General features: G+C 46.8%; 1 protein-coding gene across 4 annotated transcripts in view; it reads left to right on the forward strand.

The window, feature by feature from the left end:
• PEAR1 (platelet endothelial aggregation receptor 1) overlaps nucleotides 1–20,806 on the forward strand; it is a 91,961-nt gene that overhangs the window by 39,858 nt on the left and 31,297 nt on the right. For all 4 annotated transcript variants that reach the window (XM_083167110.1, XM_083167111.1, XM_083167113.1 and 1 more), the window contains 4 exons: nucleotides 12,183–12,296; nucleotides 13,988–14,086; nucleotides 15,261–15,361; nucleotides 18,880–18,972. In XM_083167110.1, coding sequence (XP_083023236.1) covers nucleotides 12,183–12,296; nucleotides 13,988–14,086; nucleotides 15,261–15,361; nucleotides 18,880–18,972 — 407 coding nt within the window. The remainder of the gene's footprint in view (nucleotides 1–12,182; nucleotides 12,297–13,987; nucleotides 14,087–15,260; nucleotides 15,362–18,879; nucleotides 18,973–20,806) is intronic.

Raw genomic sequence — 20,806 nt, forward strand, 5'->3', positions numbered from 1 at the left:
GTGCTGACAGGTATGTCCATCTCCTACTAGCGCGGCTGCAGGAAGCGCTGATGACTTCGAAAAGACTTGCCGGACGCTGATTGGCTGAATTCAGCCAATCAGCGTCCGGCAAGTCTTTTTGAAGTCATCAGCGCTTCCCGCCGCAGCGCTAGTAGGAGACGGACGAAGATGCGGCTGCCGGGTGAGCGGTGAGAGGACTGTGCGGGGAGGGGGGGGTCTCCGGCGCCAGGGACAAGGCGTCAGTTGTTCGGTCCCCCCTGTCAGCTGCTAACTAAGCAGCGGGGAATAAACGATGTGCGCATGCGCACAGCGTCTATTCCCGCAGCCAGGGGGCTGGGGGCATGGCTAGAGGCTCACAGAGCCTCTGGGTCATGCCCCCATAGCGGCAAAATGGGGGCGTGGCCTCGCGGGAGAGCAGCGATTATAGGCCACGCCCCCAAATTAGGCCACGCCCCCGAAAATTTCGGCGCGCCTCCGGCGCGCAACAGCATCACTAGGAGGGGGGGGGCACCAAAAGACTGCCTTGCCCCGGGCGCCGGAAACCCTAGTTTCGGCCCTGCTCAGGGACTCGCCAGTCATACTGCCCATGTGCATGTAATGCTGCTATACACACGTGTATGGGCGCTCAGGGACTCCCCAGTCATACTGCCCATGTGCATGTAATGCTGCTATACACACGTGTATGGGCGCTCAGGGACTCGCCAGTCATACTGCCCATGTGCATGTAATGCTGCTATACACACGTGTATGGGCGATCAGGGACTCCCCACTCATACTGCCCATGTGCATGTAATGCTGCTATACACACGTGTATGGGCGCTCAGGGACTCACCAGTCATACTGCCCATGTGCATGTAATGCTGCTATACACACGTGTATGGGCGCTCAGGGACTCACCAGTCATACTGCCCATGTGCATGTAATGCTGCTATACACACGTGTATGGGCGCTCAGGGACTCACCAGTCATACTGCCCATGTACATGTAATGCTGCTATACACACGTGTATGGGCGCTCAGGGACTCACCAGTCATACTGCCCATGTGCATGTAATGCTGCTATACACACGTGTATGGGCGCTCAGGGACTCCCCACTCATACTGCCCATGTGCATGTAATGCTGCTATACACACGTATGGGCGCTCAGGGACTGGCCAGTCATACTGCCCATGTGCATGTAATGCTGCTATACACACGTGTATGGGCGCTCAGGGACTCGCCAGTCATACTGCCCATGTACATGTAATGCTGCTATACACAGGTGTATGGGCGCTCAGGGACTCGCCAGTCATACTGCCCATGTGCATGTAATGCTGTTATACACACGTGTATGGGCGCTCAGGGACTCGCCAGTCATACTGCCCATGTGCATGTAATGCTGCTATACACACGAGTATGGGCGCTCAGGGACTCACCAGTCATACTGCCCATGTGCATGTAATGCTGCTGTACACACGTGTATGGGTGCTCAGGAACTCGCCAGTCATACTGCCCGTGTGCATGTAATGCTGTTATACACACGTTTATGGGCGCTCAGGGACTCGCCAGTCATACTGCCCAAGTGCATGCATTGCTGCTATACACACGTGTATGGGTGCTCAGGGACTCGCCAGTCATACTGCCCAAGTGCATGCATTGCTGCTATACACACGTGTATGGGCGCTCAGGGACTCGCCAGTCATACTGCCCAAGTGCATGCATTGCTGCTATACACACGTGTATGGGCGCTCAGGGACTCGCCAGTCATACTGCCCGTGTGCATGTAATGCTGTTATACACACGTTTATGGGCGCTCAGGGACTCGCCAGTCATACTGCCCAAGTGCATGCATTGCTGCTATACACACGTGTATGGGCGCTCAGGGACTCGCCAGTCACACTGCCCATATGCATGTAATGCTGCTATACACACATGTATGGGCGCTCAGGGACTCACCAGTCATACTGCCTATGTGCATGTAATGCTGCTATACACACGTGTATGGGCACTCAGGTACTCGCCAGTCATACTGCTCGTGTGCATGTAATGCTGCTATACACACGTGTATGGGCGCTCAGGGACTCGCCATTCATACTGCCCATGTGCATGTAATGCTGCTGTACACACGTGTATCGGTGCTCAGGGACTCGCCAGTCATACTGCCCATGTGCATGTAATGCTGCTGTACACGTGTATGGGCGCTCAGTGACTCGCCAGTCATACTGCCCATGTGCATGTAATGCTGCTATACACACGTGTATGGGCGCTCAGGGACTCACCAGTCATACTGCCTATGTGCATGTAATTCTGTTATACACACGTGTATGGGCGCTCAGGGACTCGCCAGTCATACCGCCCATGTGCATAAAATGCTGCTATACACACGTGTATGGGCGCTCAGGGACCCACCAGTCATACTGCCCATGTGCATGTAATGCTGCTATACACACGTGTATGGGCGCTCAGGGACCCACCAGTCATACTGCCCATGTGCATGTAATGCTGTTATACACACGTGTATGGGCGCTCAGGGACTCCCCAGTCATACTGGTCATGTACATGTAATGCTGTTATACACACGTGTATGGGCGCTCAGGGACTCGCCAGTCATACTGCCCTTGTGCATGTAATGCTGCTATACACACGAGTATGGGCGCTCGGGGACTCACCGGTCTACTGCCCACGTGCAGGTAATGCTGCTATACACACGTATGGGCGCTCAGGGACTCACCAGTCATACTGCCCATGTGCATGTAACGCTGTTATACATACGTGTATGGGTGCTCAGGGACTCACCAGTCTACTGCCCACGTGCAGGTAATGCTGTTATACACACGTGTGTGGGCGCTCAGGGACTCGCCAGTCATACTGCCTATGTGCATGTAATGCTGCTATACACACGTGTATGGGTGCTCAGGGACTCACCAGTCATACTGCCCATGTGCATGTAATGCTGTTATACACACGTGTACGGGTGCTCAGGGACTCACCAGTCATACTGCCCATGTGCATGTAATGCTGTTATACACACGTGTATGGGCGCTCAGGGACTCACCAGTCATACTGCTCATGTACATGTAATGCTGCTATACACACGTGTATGGGCGCTCAGTGACTCACCAGTCATACTGCCCAAGTGCATGTAATGCTGTTATACACACGTGTATGGGCGCTCAGGGACTTGCCAGTCATACTGCCCATGTGCATGTAATGCTGCTATGTACATAAAGCAATGGTTCCATCAGTCAGTTACATTGGCACAGCCACCTGGCAGTCACCCGAAGACCCTCACCCCCCCGCCCCCCAGTACATCGGGACGGGTGATCATTAACGAGCATTGCCTTAATTCTGTTTCTCGGCTTTTACCAGCAAGGCGCCCCCAGTCCTGGTGCCCTAGGCAGAAGCCTGCAGAATTGGATAACTGGGTATGGACGGTGTGCTAAGCAGCAAACCATTATTGTTGCTCCTTTATAAACCAGCCCCACAATCTGAGTATTAATATACTTATCTGATTAACTTAGATTTATTGGCAAACGTGACCCTGTTATCCGTGATAAAGTTACAGCACAATCATGACATGATATAAACCAATGAGCCGGCCGGAGATAAGGTTCCCACACTCCACCAGCTGTAAAACGGAGCCTGTAACCACTGTGCTTCCTGCATGAGGACGGAGAGGAACTTTCTCATTCACAAAACATAATGAAATCCAGAGATCATCCTCGCTGCTTCGGGCAGATCTCCATCTGACTGAGCCCAGATGACAAGTTTGCATTACAGTTGGCAGAAGTCCCAATACTCAATTATGGCCCCAATTTCAACATTTTCTAGGGTTTCCGAAAGGACCCCCCCATTGTTACCTTCTGTTGGGAAGCATGGCTGTGCATATTATGTGAAGGTAACTGTTCTAGTGCGAGATGAATCTGAATAAATATTTCTAGTCTATGCTGAATGATTTTCCTGAACATTCAATCTCTTGGAGAATGAAAGCTGCTTCATAGAGAACAGTGACGAGATCTAGAAATTATTATTGACCTTTTTTTTGGGGGGGGGGGAGAGAGAGAGAGAGAGACAGACATATGGAGGAGGCATGGCCAAACAGAGGTGTGTGGCCACATCCATTTGTTTTATTTAAATATTCTACTTAAGTTGCATGCACCTGGAAGAGGGGCAGTCCATCTCCTCTAATGGTTTTACTACACCAGCAACAGCATGCCAAATCACCCCCAATTTGCCTCACTCTCACCCTAAAATTGTTCATTTCTGTTGGTAGCCCCATAGGGGTGCATATTAAAATACACAACCTTGGGGATGAGACATGGATGGGCATTGTCTGCGATGGAATCTACCTGTATTAAAGCTGGGTACAAACTACAAAAACAGTGAAGTCCAAACAGTGGCGCTCCAGCTGTTGTGAAACTACACATCCCAGCATGCCTTGCAATAGTTTTAGCATTCCCTAATAGCAAAACTGTGGCAAGGCATGATGGGACTTGTAGTTTAACAGTTGGAGGGCTAAGGTTGGACATGCCAACGCTAGCGTGATCTGGTACAGATTGTCATTTTTGTCCAAATCGGAATGATACGGTAATCGCCTGATCGTTGCGTGCCCAGTATGCACATGCCAGTGGTAGTTAGTCGTATCTTACGGTCGGCCATGCTGCATATTAAATGTGGCACCGTGTAATGAGGGATCATTCCATCCTTCACCACATTGTTCTGATGTGTACTGCGATTATGATATGTTGGCCAGTGGCATAACTATGGAGGGTGCAGGGGATGCAGCTGCTATGGGGCCCTGTTGCTTGGGGGGGCCCCAAAGGCAATCCCAGTGCACCCTCCATAGTTATGCCACTGTCCCCTGTTTACTACTGCCAGCACCCACCCCTAATGCAGGGAGGCCCCAGACTGCAGAGGCTCTCTCCCTGCTTTGCCTCGCTGCTGCTGCCGGCTCCCGCTGATTGCACCTGTCATGGTGAATGACAGGCAGCAGCGGCACCAGCAGCAGGAAGAGCAGGACCCACAACTGTACTGGCTCCAACTCTCCAGCTCATCCCTAAGGAGGAGCGACCACCCCTTGTCCCCCATTCCTTAAAATTCTGGCCGGTAACACCGCCAGCAACTGTGCCTGTGCACGGATCCAGGAACTGGCAGCAGCAGCCTGGACAGCAACTCCATAGTCAGGCAGGCCAGCAGCAGACTGTGCCAACATGCCAGTGGTAAGATGCCCCATGTTGTAAGAAGTAGTCGTGATCTCAATGTGGCACGGGGGGTGGAATGTATATATGGAAGCAGTGTATATATAAATGAAGCACCAGTGTGTTTGTTTGTGTGTGTGTTTGTATATGTATGTATATTATTTAGTTATTAACAGTTTCTTATATAGCGCACACATATTACGCAGCGCTTTACAGAGTATAGTTGAACAGTCACATCAGTCTCTGCCCCAGTGGAGCTTACAATCTATATTCCCAACCACATGTACACACACACAGACATTCTAGGTAATTTTGTTGGGAGCCAATTAACCTACCAGTATATTTTTGGATTGTGGGAGGAAACCAGAGTACCCGGATGAAACCCACGCAAGCACAGGGAGAATATACAAACTCCACACTTTTAGGGCCATGATGGGAATCTAACCCATGACCTCAGCGCTGTGAGGCAGTAATGCTAACAATCACACTGACCGTGATGCCTGTATGTATGTGTGTATGAAGTCAGTGTATGTATGAATGGGAGCAACAGTCTATAGTGGTAGTATGTATATACGTACAGTATGTATGAGAGGCAGTATACGGATGTGTCCTCTTACAGTGTAGCTGAAGCTGCTTTTGTGAGTTAATGAGTGTAACGGGGGCGCCTTAAAACATGTTACTATGGGGCCCACAAAGTTCTAGTTACGCACCTGATGTCGGCCTACCAGCCTGTATATCGCTCATGTACACCGACCAGTAGTAGAGAACAGGTTGGTGATTCTCTTTCAGTGTAACTATTGCATTGTACTGATATCTTCATCCATCCCGGCTTAGGATCTGTCTGTTGCTCTCTTGTTACACAACGTGAAGAAAGTGGTACGTACGGGGCCAAAGCTCGTCCTGTACCGGCACAGATTAAATCTTTCCATGACTGCAGTCTGATCGTCTTTCCAACACCCCTCAAAGCGGATGTGTTCTAAGATCTGCACTTATGAGGTGTGACCGAAACGCGGACATGTTTATTATCTGCTAGATGTAGATGGGGACAGTCTGTACTTACAGGGACAATAAATTAGGGAAAATATGATTTTCTTGTCAGACATGTTCTTGCCTCAATTGTTGGATTTTTATTCTGGTGACCCAATTCTTCAATGACGTTCTCTGTAAACCTGGAATTTGCGTGCGCCTCCAATATGTTTAGGCCCGTGCTTGTCCCAGTTCTGTGTATGCGCTGGATCCAGTTACAGCTTTCCTGGCTCCAGCGATGTAACGGACTTCAGTACCCAAACACTATGTGGATTCACATGCAGTTCTGTCACTGACAATGCGATTGCGGTGATGATGGGATTGACATCAGGAGTGATGCACGGTCACATGCGCATGTCTGCGAGTCGCAGCGGCTGCAGGAGAGATCGGTATGATCGCAGACAGCCTTAGCTGGGATTGCATGTGATATATCGTATGCAAAAGAACCGCACGCGATATATCGTACAATTCTGCCATCTGGGAAGGTCGCGGGTGGCTCTAGGGGGGGATCGCGTGTCACTTCTTTCAGGGGAGGAGTCTCACACGAGTATGGCCAGCGATACTCAAATGTCTGGTCACACAGTTGATTTGATGCGGTATCTTCAGCGGGTCACAGAAGCCGGCAGCACCCATCTCTTAACTCAAGACACTAATTGCGGCTGTGCTATTAGCATTCCCTATAGTGGACATTCAGAATGTCAATGTGTTTTTCAACAGTTGGCAATGAGCAATAACTGCATCCGAACCATAGCCTTGACAATGTTCTTATTCTTGTGTGGGCATTAACAGGGTTGGACTGGCCCACAGGGGTACAGAGGAAATCCCAAGTGGATCCCCTCTTGGGATTATGGTGTATATTCTACAATGCATTGCCATTATTAATCTGGTACATTATCATGCATGCCGTAGCCGTATTTATGTAGGTTTTTACGTTACTCCCCCTCCGCAACTATCTGGGGCTATATTGATGAATCGGAGGCTTCTGTAAGTGGCCGCCTCTTGGTGTAATGTAGCTGGAAGTGTAAAGCAAACTAAAACCTGTTATGTACATGTTGAAAACAATACTGCATTATGTCTATTTCCTATTTCTGATGGTCATTCACAAGTTAAGTATTTACTGCCATATGTATTATTCCTCATCCACATAGACAAGGATTTTTTTTTGTTTTTTTTATGGTTTCTCTATGCCAGTAGTTCTCAAACTTAGTCTTCATAACCCTGGATAGCTTGTGTTCCAGGTGACCCATTACCTGCACAGGTGTATTCATTACTCACTGACACATTTCTCAGGTCACCCAGCAGCTTCTCTGGGGTACTAATTACTCACTGACTCACAGATAACTATTTCCATTGTGATTCTGTGAGAACAGGAAAACATTAAATGTAATATAAAAAAAAAAATTGTAAAATCACCTTGGTCGCCTCTCCCAGTCTCTCCTGGAGTGTAGACTGGGCCCTACTGAGTCCGGGCCCCTCCTCACTTGACTTACCGTAACCTGGCTCCTGCTTTCCCATCTCCTCTTCCACTGAGCCACAGCCCGGAAGTCCCGGACCGCAGGCTTCTTCATCTCAAGATGCCGGTGCCCAATTAAAATGCAGCCCAGGCTGGTGAACCAATCAGAGCTTGTGAACCAGCAGCTGCTCTGATTGGCTCAAAAGCTGGTGCAGCATGTTAATTGGCTGCTGGAATCCTGGGATGAATAAGCCTGCCGTCCAGGAATGGCTTTGTTCAGCACAGCGGAGGAAGTCGGGTGTTGGGGGGGATTGCAGTGGGCAAAATGAGCTGCCGGGGCCCGAGACTGCCGTACCCACAGCACCCCCCTACTGGCAGCCCTGGATGTATATAAAGAAAGGGCACTTGAAAAGGTATCCTCTTGATAGAAATCATCTTAGCAAGCACCGCCCACCTCAGCAACAGTGACAAAATATTTATCACGCATTTCGCCTTCCCACCTGGCTGTGTTATTAAATTTAGGTACTATCCAAATGTAAGACCTGACCTTTTATATAAATCGGGCCTGATTCGAAGTCAAGTGCAGGTTTGGCTTAGCGGCCATAGAGAGATGCCTGCGATGCATATTGCTCCAAATCCTGTGCATGTTCGTGAAGATGCGTATGCAGCCCATAACACATGCGTGGGAATCGCCATATCCTGATTCCTGCTGCAGAACTTGCGCCTCAGGCCCAGTACATAAAGCAACATAACCCCTGTATACACACACGTGTGTGTGTGTGTGTGTGTGTGTGTGTGTGTGTGTGTTACTATATAAATGTGTATGCTATAGCATGAGAAGTCTGTGTACAATGGGGGATGCGGTCATTTGGTCTACTGCATTATGGTCGACAGTCATTAGGTCGAATCCATTAGGTCGACATGCTAAAAGGTCGACATGACTCTAGGTCGACATGGGAAAAGGTCGACATGATTCTAGTTCGAAAGGTCATTAGTTCGACAAGGTCATTAGTTCGACAAGGTCATTAGTTCGACATTGTCTATGTCGACATTCACAAGGTCGACATGGAGTTTTTCACTGTTTTTTGAGCCAACATGTGCCGACAGGCGGTATTTCATGCCCTACCATCCACTAGGGCGTGGTGGGAGAATAAAATAGTGTGCCGAGCGTAGCGAGGCACCGTGCCCGACGCATTGCGAGCGCAGCGAGCGATGCGAGGGGATGCAGTGCACTTTAAACTGTGTCCATGTCGACTGTGTTGACATTCAGGTAAAAAAAAACAGTGAAAAACCCCATGTCGACCTTGTGAATGTCGACATAGACAATGTCGAACTAATGACCTTGTCGAACTAATGACCTTTCGACCTAGAATCATGTCGACCTTTTCCCATGTTGACCTAGAGTCATGTCGACCTTTTAGCATGTCGACCTAATGGATTCGACCTAATGACTTTCGACCATAATGCAATAGACCAAATGATCCCAACCCGTACAATGGTTATTGTCAGAGATTAGAATTGCAGTGTCAGCAGACCTGGATATCATTAAGTGGATAAATCTGTCTTTGTCCCCCCACGCTCGGGGCCTGCCTGCCACTCCTTACTGCACCTCTGGAAGCTGTAGGCACCGGTCCAACACATCTGACAGAATGAGATGTCTGAACCAAGCCCAGATTTCTTCTCCCATCCTCAGGACCCCCTGGCTGCCTCCCAATCTGCTTTAGGCAGCCCTAGGATGGATGCTAGTCCCTGCCTTGGTCAGGCCCACCAACTCCTGTTCTGTTGGCTGGGTGGGCTAGGCATGCCGGAGGTCACGGAGAAACCCTCCCCCTTCTAACTCCATCTCTGAGTCTGAGCCAAATTCTCTTTCCTGGGATTCAGTTTGAAAAAAAAATGAGCCTTGCAAATCTTTCTGGTCTGTAAATGAATCAAGATTCCCGCTGGATTTCATTAAACCCACTCATAGGCTGCAAACGGGGTGTGGGAAACGGCCCCACAGTCATCACTCAGTTTATGTTAACTGCTTAAAAAACAGATTTTTATACAGATGTAATTGTAAAAGAATATGGGGAAGATGTACCGAGCCTTGGTGAGTGACTGTGCTCAGTAGTCCTTTCCTATCTATCTGCAAGGTATGCAGTCTGTGTGTCGACATAGGCACAATGTCAAGATTGTTGTGATCGACGCATGAAAATGTCAACATGAGTTTGACATTTTCTTTAGTCTTGTCCACTATCCGTGTGGACTTCTGCAATGGTGAAGTGTGCCGAGCTCAGTCGTAGTGGAGCATCGACGGAATGACAATCACATGGTGGACCACTAGTGGTCGAACACGACTAATGCCTAAACAGTTGATAGTCTAGGTTAACAGTAACCAAAGATCGACGCAAGCAAAAGGTAGATAGGAACGTGGCCGACAGTTTTTATTCCTGTGGGGGTTTGTTTTTGCTTTAATTGACTTGTTCATACTTTACTATTCCAGTGGACGTAGAGAATAAATTAGTGTAGCAAGACATGCGAGGGGACATCCATGTCCACCTATGTCAACAGGGACACTATAAAAACATAGTTGTCGACTTGGTCACTGTTTACCTTTGCTTGCGTTGATCTTTTGTTACTGTTTATCTAGATGCTGTTGGCGGGTTAGGCTTCTAACTAGATGCGTTCAACCATTACTGGTCATCCACATGATTGCCACTCTAGATCTGGTTGAACATCTACATCATAACCCGAATTAAGAGTCCGTGGGGTTAATTATATTAAAAATGATGGGACTAGTGTTGGGAGGGAGCTTCCGGCGCGGTTATCAGTGTGCACGAAGTTGGAGAATGCCGGTACTCGCGGGTGTTTAGTCAGCATTTTCTGCCCCAAGTGCCTTGCGGCGATGCTTGTGCTGCGCTAGGGCACAGAACAGCATTGGCGATCCTAGTTTTGTCAGATTTCTGCTCGCACCCCAGGACTGGTAGGAGCGGAAATCCACTAGTCTGCATTACCAGTGCTCTGGTTGGAATAGCGCCAGGAGCTCCCTCCCGGTGACATTCACATGGTGCTGAAAAGAATCAACCCCCATGAGCGAAAACCTACAATTTGACACCAAAAATGCTTTTAAAGCTCATGTAAGCCTTTTTTACATCGACCTAATGACTGCCACTGGCAACCCATGTCCATCTGAAACCCCCATTTATGTTACAGGTGTTTTTACGTGTAGGCCACATAATTAAAGTACATTATTGCTTCCATTATACAGAATTACTTTTTTTGGTACTTGTTTCCTAGCACGGCCACAATCGCGTTCATCGTGTATCTTAAAGTTAAGGGACGCGATGGACCCGATTTCCTTTGAAATCAGGTCCATTTTGCCGGCAAAGGCAAAATCGGGGGCATCGCGTCGGTCGCGTGCATTAACATGGCCACCGACGCGATGCCCCCGATTTTGCCATAGGCTTCAATGTTAAAATATTTTTAACATTGAAATCGGGAGCATCGCGTCGATCTTGTGCCATTATAATGGCACAAGATGAGATGGGACTTGATTAAGTCCATTTTACATAGGAAACAATGTGAAATGGGCCAATATGACCCATTTCACATTGTATATGGCCCCGTCATGGGTTACGCAACCCCATTGTGAGCGGCACCCCAAGATTGACGCCAACCAGAAGCGTGGCGAGCGCAGCGGTGCGCGTCCTCCGACCTTTTCATACCCCTACTATCCATGTCGGCGTGGAGTTGAGAATATAAAGTGTGGCGAGCGCAGCAAGCCACCGAGCCCGAAGCGTGCCACGCTTCGGGCTCGCTGCGCTCGCCACACCTTCTATTCTCAACTCCACGCCGACATGGATAGTAGGGGTATGAAAAGGTCGGAGGACGCGCACCGCCGCCGCTCGCCGCGCTTCGGGTTGGCGTCAATCGTGGGTGCCGTTGAGGGGGTAAAATTGGTGGTCTGGGGAATACTTTACATTGAATCCAATGTAAAATAGGGTCCCAGGGGCCCTATTCACACTCGATTCAATGTAAAAATCGGGTCGATCGCGTCTGTCGCATCACATGTGATTTTTCCGACACTATCACCCCGATGCACTATCACCCCGATGCAAATCGGTGTGACCGTGCTAGGAAACAAGTACCCTTTTTTTTTCTTATGCATTTAAAATGAATTGTGTTCTGAACACCCTTGGATAAGTTACCCACTTGATGAGCTAACAAAGCTGAATCAGGCCTTTTGTTTGGATATAGCTGTGTTTAGGGTTAGAGATGCTTTTCCTGACTTTTTTTTTTGTCTATCCAAATGCCAAATTATTCAATCTACCCAAATACGACTCTTCAGCAACCAAAACATCCTCTGCTTCAGCCACTTCCTGTTTTCCACTGGCTGACTTCCTGTGTTTACATTTCTTTTGAGAGTTGATTGGTAAAAAGGGCTCCTACTTGATGTGTGCTAGAATGGAAGACTGTAGACACACATTACTGAAGATCTTGACTTGATTTTTTTTTAACGTGCAACCTATTTATTGATCTGTTTACAGAATGAAGATGGCGCGGACGCTCTGCGTTCTACCTAGTCTGTTTTTGCTGGTGAACGTACAGTTTGGAATCTCTCTCAACCCAAATGACCCCAATGTCTGCAGTTACTGGGAAAGGTATAAAAGAAAACAAGCTTTGTACATTAAGGCCATGCATTCTGTTTGTCCTATAGGGCCAGTGTAGTTAATTCCATAGTTCTATCATCACAGAGAGGAAGCAGCTGGTCTCTCTAGTCTTCCTGCTTGTCATTGCTTCGCTGTGGCTGCATAAACTTGGCTTCTGCCCTCTAAAGGCTGACGGCGTCATTGTCTGTCACATGACCATATCGGTCATATACAGTAAATACAGAGGAGGCGAGTATTGCATGGTTTTAGTAATAATGTCCTGTTTATGTCATATTGAGGCCTATTTATCAAAGCACACAATCCATCTACAAATATAATGACCATAAAGATTTTTTACCCAGTGGCTATATATCATGGGGTCGCTGTCATGACATGGTCCGGGTGATACGTAATATCGCTTTACGTCCAGCTCAGATTCGGCTGTGCAATTGTAATGTGAAGTAGTTGCAGTGGGCATTGATTATCTTCCACCCATCGGGGAGCATTTGTAAGATCCCTCTGGCTGGGCTGCAGTATAGACGTATGTGGGGTGATACCATCTTAAGACCATCAAGGCAGAAAGAAAATACTAACTAACTTCATACTTGCCTACTACCCGGGATTGGCATGAAGGACCCCGATAATTGGGTGGTGCTCCGGAGAAGGGGATAAGTCTCCAATCTGAATGACACGCGCCTGCAACCCCCCACTCCTAACCACAGTTGTCCCCAAGAAGTATCTGCACAGGTGGTGGTCCAGGAGTCCGATGACAGGTTAAGCGCCAAATTGCGTCAATCCCCCCTATCTCACAATGTCGGTAGTGTCCGCATTGTGCTGCAGTGGGTGGAACCATGATGATACGATCACATGGTCATTCCCTTATTCCATGCCCTATTCACACTTGCTGTGCCATACCCCCTTCCCCCTACTAACAACCCACTCTCCCAAATATAGCTGGACACATGCTGTAATTTCGCCACTGACCCAAGAGATGAGCAATAGAATCTATGCATTAGCAACCAGTGTGGGTGGTCAATTGGACAAGATCTGGTTAAAGTGGCGCTGGACCTAGTGTGGTCAGCTGGGAAAGGCACATGGAGTGGTTTCCGACCACTCTTGGCAATAATGATGATGTAACGATCATTGGGAATGGTTATAATCATTGCTTTAAATATTGTGCAGACTTAATGTTTGGTTAGAACCTTTTTTAGGTCTTTTTGGAAAGTTGGCTGCGATTTTAACTGGAAATTGTAGTGAAGTGAAAAATCATTCTGCTAAGTTTTCCAGTTGCCATAATACAGTATATTTCTGCTAATGTATCTCTGCATCCAGACCTAGAATAGTACAGTAATATGTGGCTGATACACACAGGCGTAGTTCAGCTTAGCGTAGAAACAGTAGAGTGACAGATTGTGTTAGTAAATGTTATTTATACGTTTTCCCAGTAGTTTGTCCACAATTTAATGAATGGGACATAAAAACATCATGTAAAAGTCTTATTTTATAAAATGCATCTTTTATTCTGTATTTAAGGTCAAATCAATTCAATACATAGTACCACGGGTCTGGAACGCTTTGACAAAAAGCCACTTTGTACCCAGTATCTATCTGTTGCATATGTAGCAGTAATGCTGAACATTGCCCCCATAGGGTCCAGGAACACTTACCCTGGGTCTTCTGATGACCTTTTCTGCTTTCCACAGCTACACCACAGCAGTAAAGGAATCCTACGCCCACCCATACACCAACACAGCCCCGGATGCCTGTACGTGGAACTACTTCAAGACATGCACGCAGCCTAAGTAAGTATCACCAGGACAGTAATACGCTCTCAGGGTCAGTATGAGAACCATTGTGCTTACCCATAGTCCTCTGCTGCATTGATTATACCTGTATATTGTAAAGAGAACCTCTATGAAGGAGTCATGCCATTTCTCACCATTTCATTCTATAGGCGCCCAATTACTGATGACTCTTAAAAATGAAAATGGCAATCTAAGTCACTGTGACATATATATTGTACATATGTATTCTAGATAATTCTGAGGGAAACTTCACAGGAATCCCTAATATACTGTACAATAGTCACACAAATGTTACGTGTGTGAGAAAGGTATTTTAATTTAACGAAATGGGCTAATTAAGCAGTTTAGTGGTGAAACGCAGGGTTTTAACCGCATTTTCCCTTTAGGGCACCGGACACACCCCCCCTTCCCCCTTAGTCTGCTATATGGCTCCTTCCACTAGTGGTTTAGCGCCACAAAGATTGCTGCTCTGTTAATTACTTGTGTGTTCCCAGCTGGGAACTCGGGGGGTTTATTCCAGAAAATACTTTTGTCTATACTAAACAAGACCGTAACTGCTAACTCTAAGATTGTTGTCTAGCATTTTGGAATCATGAGTTTGTTACATGGTTTTTAAAGCCAGTCATTATATATAGTGATATTTATTGTTAATACACTTTTAATCCCAAGAGCACTGTTTTAATAGTGATTGTCTCGTTATTTTAAATACCTACAATTTAAACCTCTGGCACCATCCCAGAGTGATGCAGATGCTGAGCTATAATTCAGAGCTGTCCCAATGGTTTACGCACATCTCCGATGGGAACTGTGTATATGCGGAGGTCAGAGCGACCCTCTCAACCACAGTGTTGTTGACATTGGGCAGCATTACAGAAATGGTTCCCGTTTTCTGTATGTGACATGTTAAGGATGCAGCTTCTTTTCCCTGCAGCATGGAAACACTGACACTCCTAATCAACCTGAGGAGTTTACTCAGATGACGGATATTCATGTAGATGATCAGATTCTGCATCTTTGGATGCATCAGCATGGAACATAGAAGCCAACAGGAGAAGTCTATATATAAAAGACTCCTACAGCATTAGCATATAATGGCACAGCTGCTGCGTACATCTGTGAATCAGGCAAATTATCATAAGACTTTCTAACAATCTTATTGTTGCATTTCTAGGATAATGTACAGGACGGCTTACCGCCACGGAGTTAAAGTCAACTACAGGAAGAGGTACCGCTGTTGCCAAGGATATTATGAAAGCAGCGACGTCTGTGTCCGTAAGTCATTCTATAGTTCATTCCATATGTTGGGCCTCTCGCAGGTTATCGGCACTGCATGGGTCAGTACATCACATTGCAGAATCCCCACCACTGGAGGATCGGCCAGAAGGACATTCCAGGAGGGATATGCATTGTCTCACAGTTCTGGAATTAGCAGCTTTTACAGAAAAAAGGAATTTAAAGACTTGCATGGAGCTAAAAGCATCCAGTATATACTGTATGGTACTTGTGTATTATCATGGTATTTTCCATCGTAGGGCATTGTACAACCAAACAATCGCATCGCATGCGATGTGATTGGACCCGATTTATCGTACAGGCACCCAGATGCCTGATTGCTATGTTAAATGCCCCCCCCCCAGACCCGATTTTTGATTGTACACACACCCTGATGGGTAATGACCATGTTAAATATTGCCCCCCCCCACCCCCCGTTGTTAACGCCACCCCACTATCAACGCCAACCCGAAGCGTGGCGAGCGCAGTGAGCCTGCGAGTGGCAACTGTACGCGTCCTTCGACCTTTTCATACCCCCACTATCCACGTGGGGGTATGTATATATCCAGTAACGTATGTTATTAGGCAAACTGTCAAATTTAGTTTAATGGCTCTTTACAGTGGCATAATTACCTTTGAGTCCCTAGTTTCTATGCCCCTTTTTATTCACGCTAGTATTCGGTTTGCCTTATTTATTACTATATTACATTGAGCACTACACCCCAGCTTGTTATCTATTTGGACTCCTAGATCCTTTTCGAGTACTGATTTACCCAATGCCTCCCCGCTTAGGTTATAACTAGCACACTGGTTATGCCTCCCTAGGTGCATGACCTTGCATTTATCCACATTGAACCTCATTTTTCACTTTTTGCCCATTTATCTAGTTTATTATGATCATTCAGAAGCGCGGAGTTATCTTCAGTTGATCTAATTACTCTGCTCAGTTTTGTGTCGTCAGCAAAGATGGATACATTGCGGAGTATTCCCAGCCCAATATCATTAATATGTTAAATAAAATGGGCCCTAGTACCGACCCCTGTGGCACTGCACTTAGTACTGGTATCCTATCTGATACTGCTCCATTCACAACCACTCTCTGTTCTCTGTTACATAGCCAGTTCCCTACCCATCTACAAATTCTTACCCCTAGTCCCAGTTCCTCCATTTTGTTTATCAACCTATTGTGCGGCACTGTATAAAAGGCCTAAGCAAAATCTAAGAAGACCATGTCCGACTACAGCATTTCCAATATCAAAGTTTTTGCTGACATCCTCATAGAAGCCTAGTAAATTTGTTTGGCATGAACATGTTGGTTGATACTAATTAAACTATGAATCTAAATTTTCCTCTGGATACCATACCTTAAAAATCCCTTTAAATAATTTACCCACTATTGATGTTAAGCTCACAGGCCTGTAATTAGCTGGGTCATTTTGTTCCTTTTTTGAATATTGGCACTACCTCTGCTATTCTCCAGTCTTTTGGTACCCTACACCAGAGGTTCCCAAACACGGTCTTCAAGACACCCCAACGGTCCAGGTTTTAGGTATATCCATGGCTCCGCACAGATGATTAAATCAGACTGACTAAGTTACTAATTAAGTCACCTCTGGCCAAGCATGGATAAACTTAATACCTGGACCGTTGGGGAACTTCTGCCCTACACAATGTAAGTGAGTTATCAAAAATGTAATACAGCGGGGTTGCTAATTCCTCCCTTAGTTCCATTAGTACCCTAGGATGGATGAATCCCATCTGGGCCTGGTGATTTGTTTGATTTGATTTTGCTGAGCCACAATTTTGTCTGTCTTGAAAGTAATATCTGGCTTGTGGTACCTGTAAGTTCCATTGTCTGTTCTCCCCTGGTAAACACAGATGAGAAAATCTCCTTTAACAGTTCTGCTTTTCCCTTATCCTCTATAAATCTTTTACCATCAATATTGGTTAATGTGCCTATGTTCTCTTTAATTATTTGTTTACTATTGATGTGTTTGAACAACTTCTTGGGGTTGGTTTTAATCTACAGGTGCATTTGCTACCTGAGTATCCATACTTATGACCTTATTTAGGCTGCGTCTCAATGTGGAGGATATACACCGCACCTTAGAGATTTGTATTGGTGACCTAAGTTCAGATATTTATTTGATTACATACTTTATTCCATGCAATATACTGTAACCTTATTTTCACTGAAATATACTTTATTTTCTGGGGACTGACCTTGTGGAGAGGACGGGTCACATCCCATGTACTGGCTTGCTAACAGAGGATGTGGTCTGACCAGACACACAGCAGCAGATCCCCTATACTGCATCTCCTATCCATTCAACATGATCCAGGTCTCTGCAGTCTCACCCACCTGTTCACTGTTCCTGGTAACACACAGGTTGGCAGTAGAAGCACACCAGGAATCCATAGAGCAGCTTTGTCTTCCACCTTCCTATAGTATATACTAAACATACAAAGCTTCTTCTCAATTTACCAACAATTCCAGACCTATTATTGTCATCAGTAATGTGCACTCCACTGCCTCATTTTAAAAACATCAATTTTTTTTCATTTTTTTTAAATGTATGTTTCGGTATAAAATGATGGACAGATGATCAAATGTTCCCATTGTACTAAAATAGTAATATCAATACAGCAGTAATAAGTAAGTGATTACCAGGATAGGTCACTATCCTCCATTGATAATCACCATTAACACAGCTGTTACTAAAAAAGTTTTTCAGACTGTACCCGTCCTTGCATTATATAGCACTGTGTATTCTTCATCTACCTGTCCAATTGGTATATTAATTGTTATATTCTAGCACGGTGCTATTCTTATGTACTTTTAGTTAATTGTACACCCAGTACAATTAACTACCCCTGGTATGATGGGTGATGATGAAGCAAAGTCTGGGGGGGATATGTGGACACTGTACAAGACTAATAAGTTGGTTATTTGCTTTCTATATTATTGCTAATGTGTAATTGTTATTGATGGGTTGTCCCTAACTACCGGTGCTGATTGTCCGGTTATAGGTCCAGATGCTCTAAGCTTCAAAAGTGATAACATGGAGAGTGATGAACAAACAACCAATCAGCTCCTGCCTGACATTTTTCTAACAGGGGGCGATTATCTAACAGAAATGCGGTAAAAACCCTGTTATCGGGGTTTTTACCGCATTTCTGTATGCTCTATCCCCCCCCCGCAGTGTCACCGCTGCGGAGGGAATCGCCAGCAAAAGCTGGCGATTCCCTGCAGAAGCCTATGGGCTTCTTATCACAGCGCTGTGTGAGGGATCCATCACCGATCCCTCCCAGCATGCCCTGCGGCCGGTGCCGTGCTCTGCACATGCTCAGATGGACATCCCACCCACAGTCTGTGACATGGCAGGTAGGAGCTGATTGGCTGGCTGTTTATCACTCTCCATTTTATCACTTTTGAAGCTTAGTACTTCTGGCCCATAATCCCTATGTATGTGTTAGTGCATCTAGCTAGTGGTCTTACCCCAATCTCTGTTACACAGCACACTGCAGCGGGGAATGTGTGCACGGAAGATGCGTGGCACCAGATCAATGCCAATGTGCACCAGGCTGGCGAGGGAAAGATTGCTCCAGTGGTGAGTAACTGCTTCACATCTACCAGTGCCATATGCTGATGCTATATTTATATGGCTGGGGAGGGTAGAGAACAGATGGGTGGTAAACTAAGCACCAGACCACTATGCCAACCACGCTATCGGAAATACTGGTCTGTATGGGGAAGATAAAATGGGCAGATTGAAGAGAGTTCTCTTATAGAGCATACACATGGTGAGATATGCACTATTGTTCTATTCAAGTCTGTTTATAGAAGCAAAATAGAAAATCGAATGTTTTTTTTTTTCTGCATTCGATGCAGATTCGAGCACAGTGCGCGCTCCCGTGTAGTGTAAATCGAATCAAAAAAAAATATTCTACTCTTGGCATCCAAGACTAAATAGTGCAAATCTAATGTACAGATGGCACCCCCCCAATGCTTGTAGGGGCTGGCAAGGGAGCCGAGAGAGGGGGGGGAGCAGGTACTAATTACCCGGGCCCAGGCTTGCTGAAAAGGCCCCGCAGGGGCCCTGGTTCGACCCCTCCCCTCCCCCTCCGTCCCTCCCGGGTAGCAACAGTAGAAAACACTTCTACAGCATGTGCTGTGCTGACAACAGGCTCAGCATAAGTGTCTCACTGACAGCGTGAGAGGTCATGCTGAACCTGCTGTCAGCACAGCACATGCTGTACGTGTGTGTTGCGTCTGAGATTAGTTTTCTTTCACCCTCCTCTAAACATTTTGGGGACGTGGCCTAAGTGTGGCAGGTGCCCACATCACACACACTTAGGCCACACCCCCAAAATTTTACCGGGGCCCGGCATTCCTCTCGGCTGCCCTGGGGGCTGGTGACTCTATCGCCAGTCGCTGGAAGGAGGCGCACATGAGATGCTAACGTGCCCCGTTCCGACAGAGGTACCCACCGCCGCCCTAACACCCCCCCCCCCCCCTCCCTGAAGTGGAGATGGGCAGGGTCACGCTGCCCAGTGACGGACACCTGTGCGTGGGAGACGCACGCGCCTCCTAGTCTGATGGAGTCCCTCTCCGCCAGTGGGGATGTTCTGGTGAGCACCAGCAATGAAAGGGAGGGGCTCCATCTGGAGATAGTGCGGCATTTGATTTGCTGTCCATCTACATTAGATTTGCACTATCTCCTGCCTAGAAAATAGTGGACATCAGCAGGTCAAATAGCCCACATCTTATAGAAATCCAATCAAAAACGGAATTGAGCCGGGTATACGTACCTATAGGTTAATTTATATTTCGGTACAATGCTTTTAATGTGATCCATTGTCTGAGTGATCCTAAACACTGCTATATGTATTGTTCTACCATTCTCACTACAGGGGAGGTTTGTAAGCCATGGAGAGTGATAAAGTGGGGAGAGGTAAGGTGCCAGCCAATCGGCGCCTAACTGCTTTTATAAGCTGTATGAATAAACAGGAGCTGATATTGCTCTCCAAGGCTTAAATATAACTCCCCTAAGCCTGGAATGGAGACTGAGTCCAGGGAAAGTCACCGCCCCAGTATATTTCCAGGAACAGACACCCGCCGGGAGCTGCAGCTTACAATGCCGACACCCGGCACACAGTCCTTAAACACTTGGGTTTATTCTTCAAGCGCACGGTCATCTGCTATCGCACTGCGTTATAAATAGAAGCCGTGCCGACATGTGACTCTGTAATTGTAAATAATGAGGTGTCATGTGGCTCGGCGGAATCTGAGTTATTACTAATTAACGAGCTACTAGAAAACTTCAGGCTTTCCCAGCACTTAATAGAATAACTGAGCAATAATGTGGTGACAATAACTGTTTCCCCTAGTAGGGTGGTAATGCAGTCACATCAATTTATTGGCTTGGGATCATTTGGTCTACA

Source organism: Crinia signifera, chromosome 12 (genome assembly GCF_055691185.1).
Source record: "Crinia signifera chromosome 12, ASM5569118v1, whole genome shotgun sequence".
Classification (NCBI taxonomy): domain Eukaryota; kingdom Metazoa; phylum Chordata; class Amphibia; order Anura; family Myobatrachidae; genus Crinia; species Crinia signifera.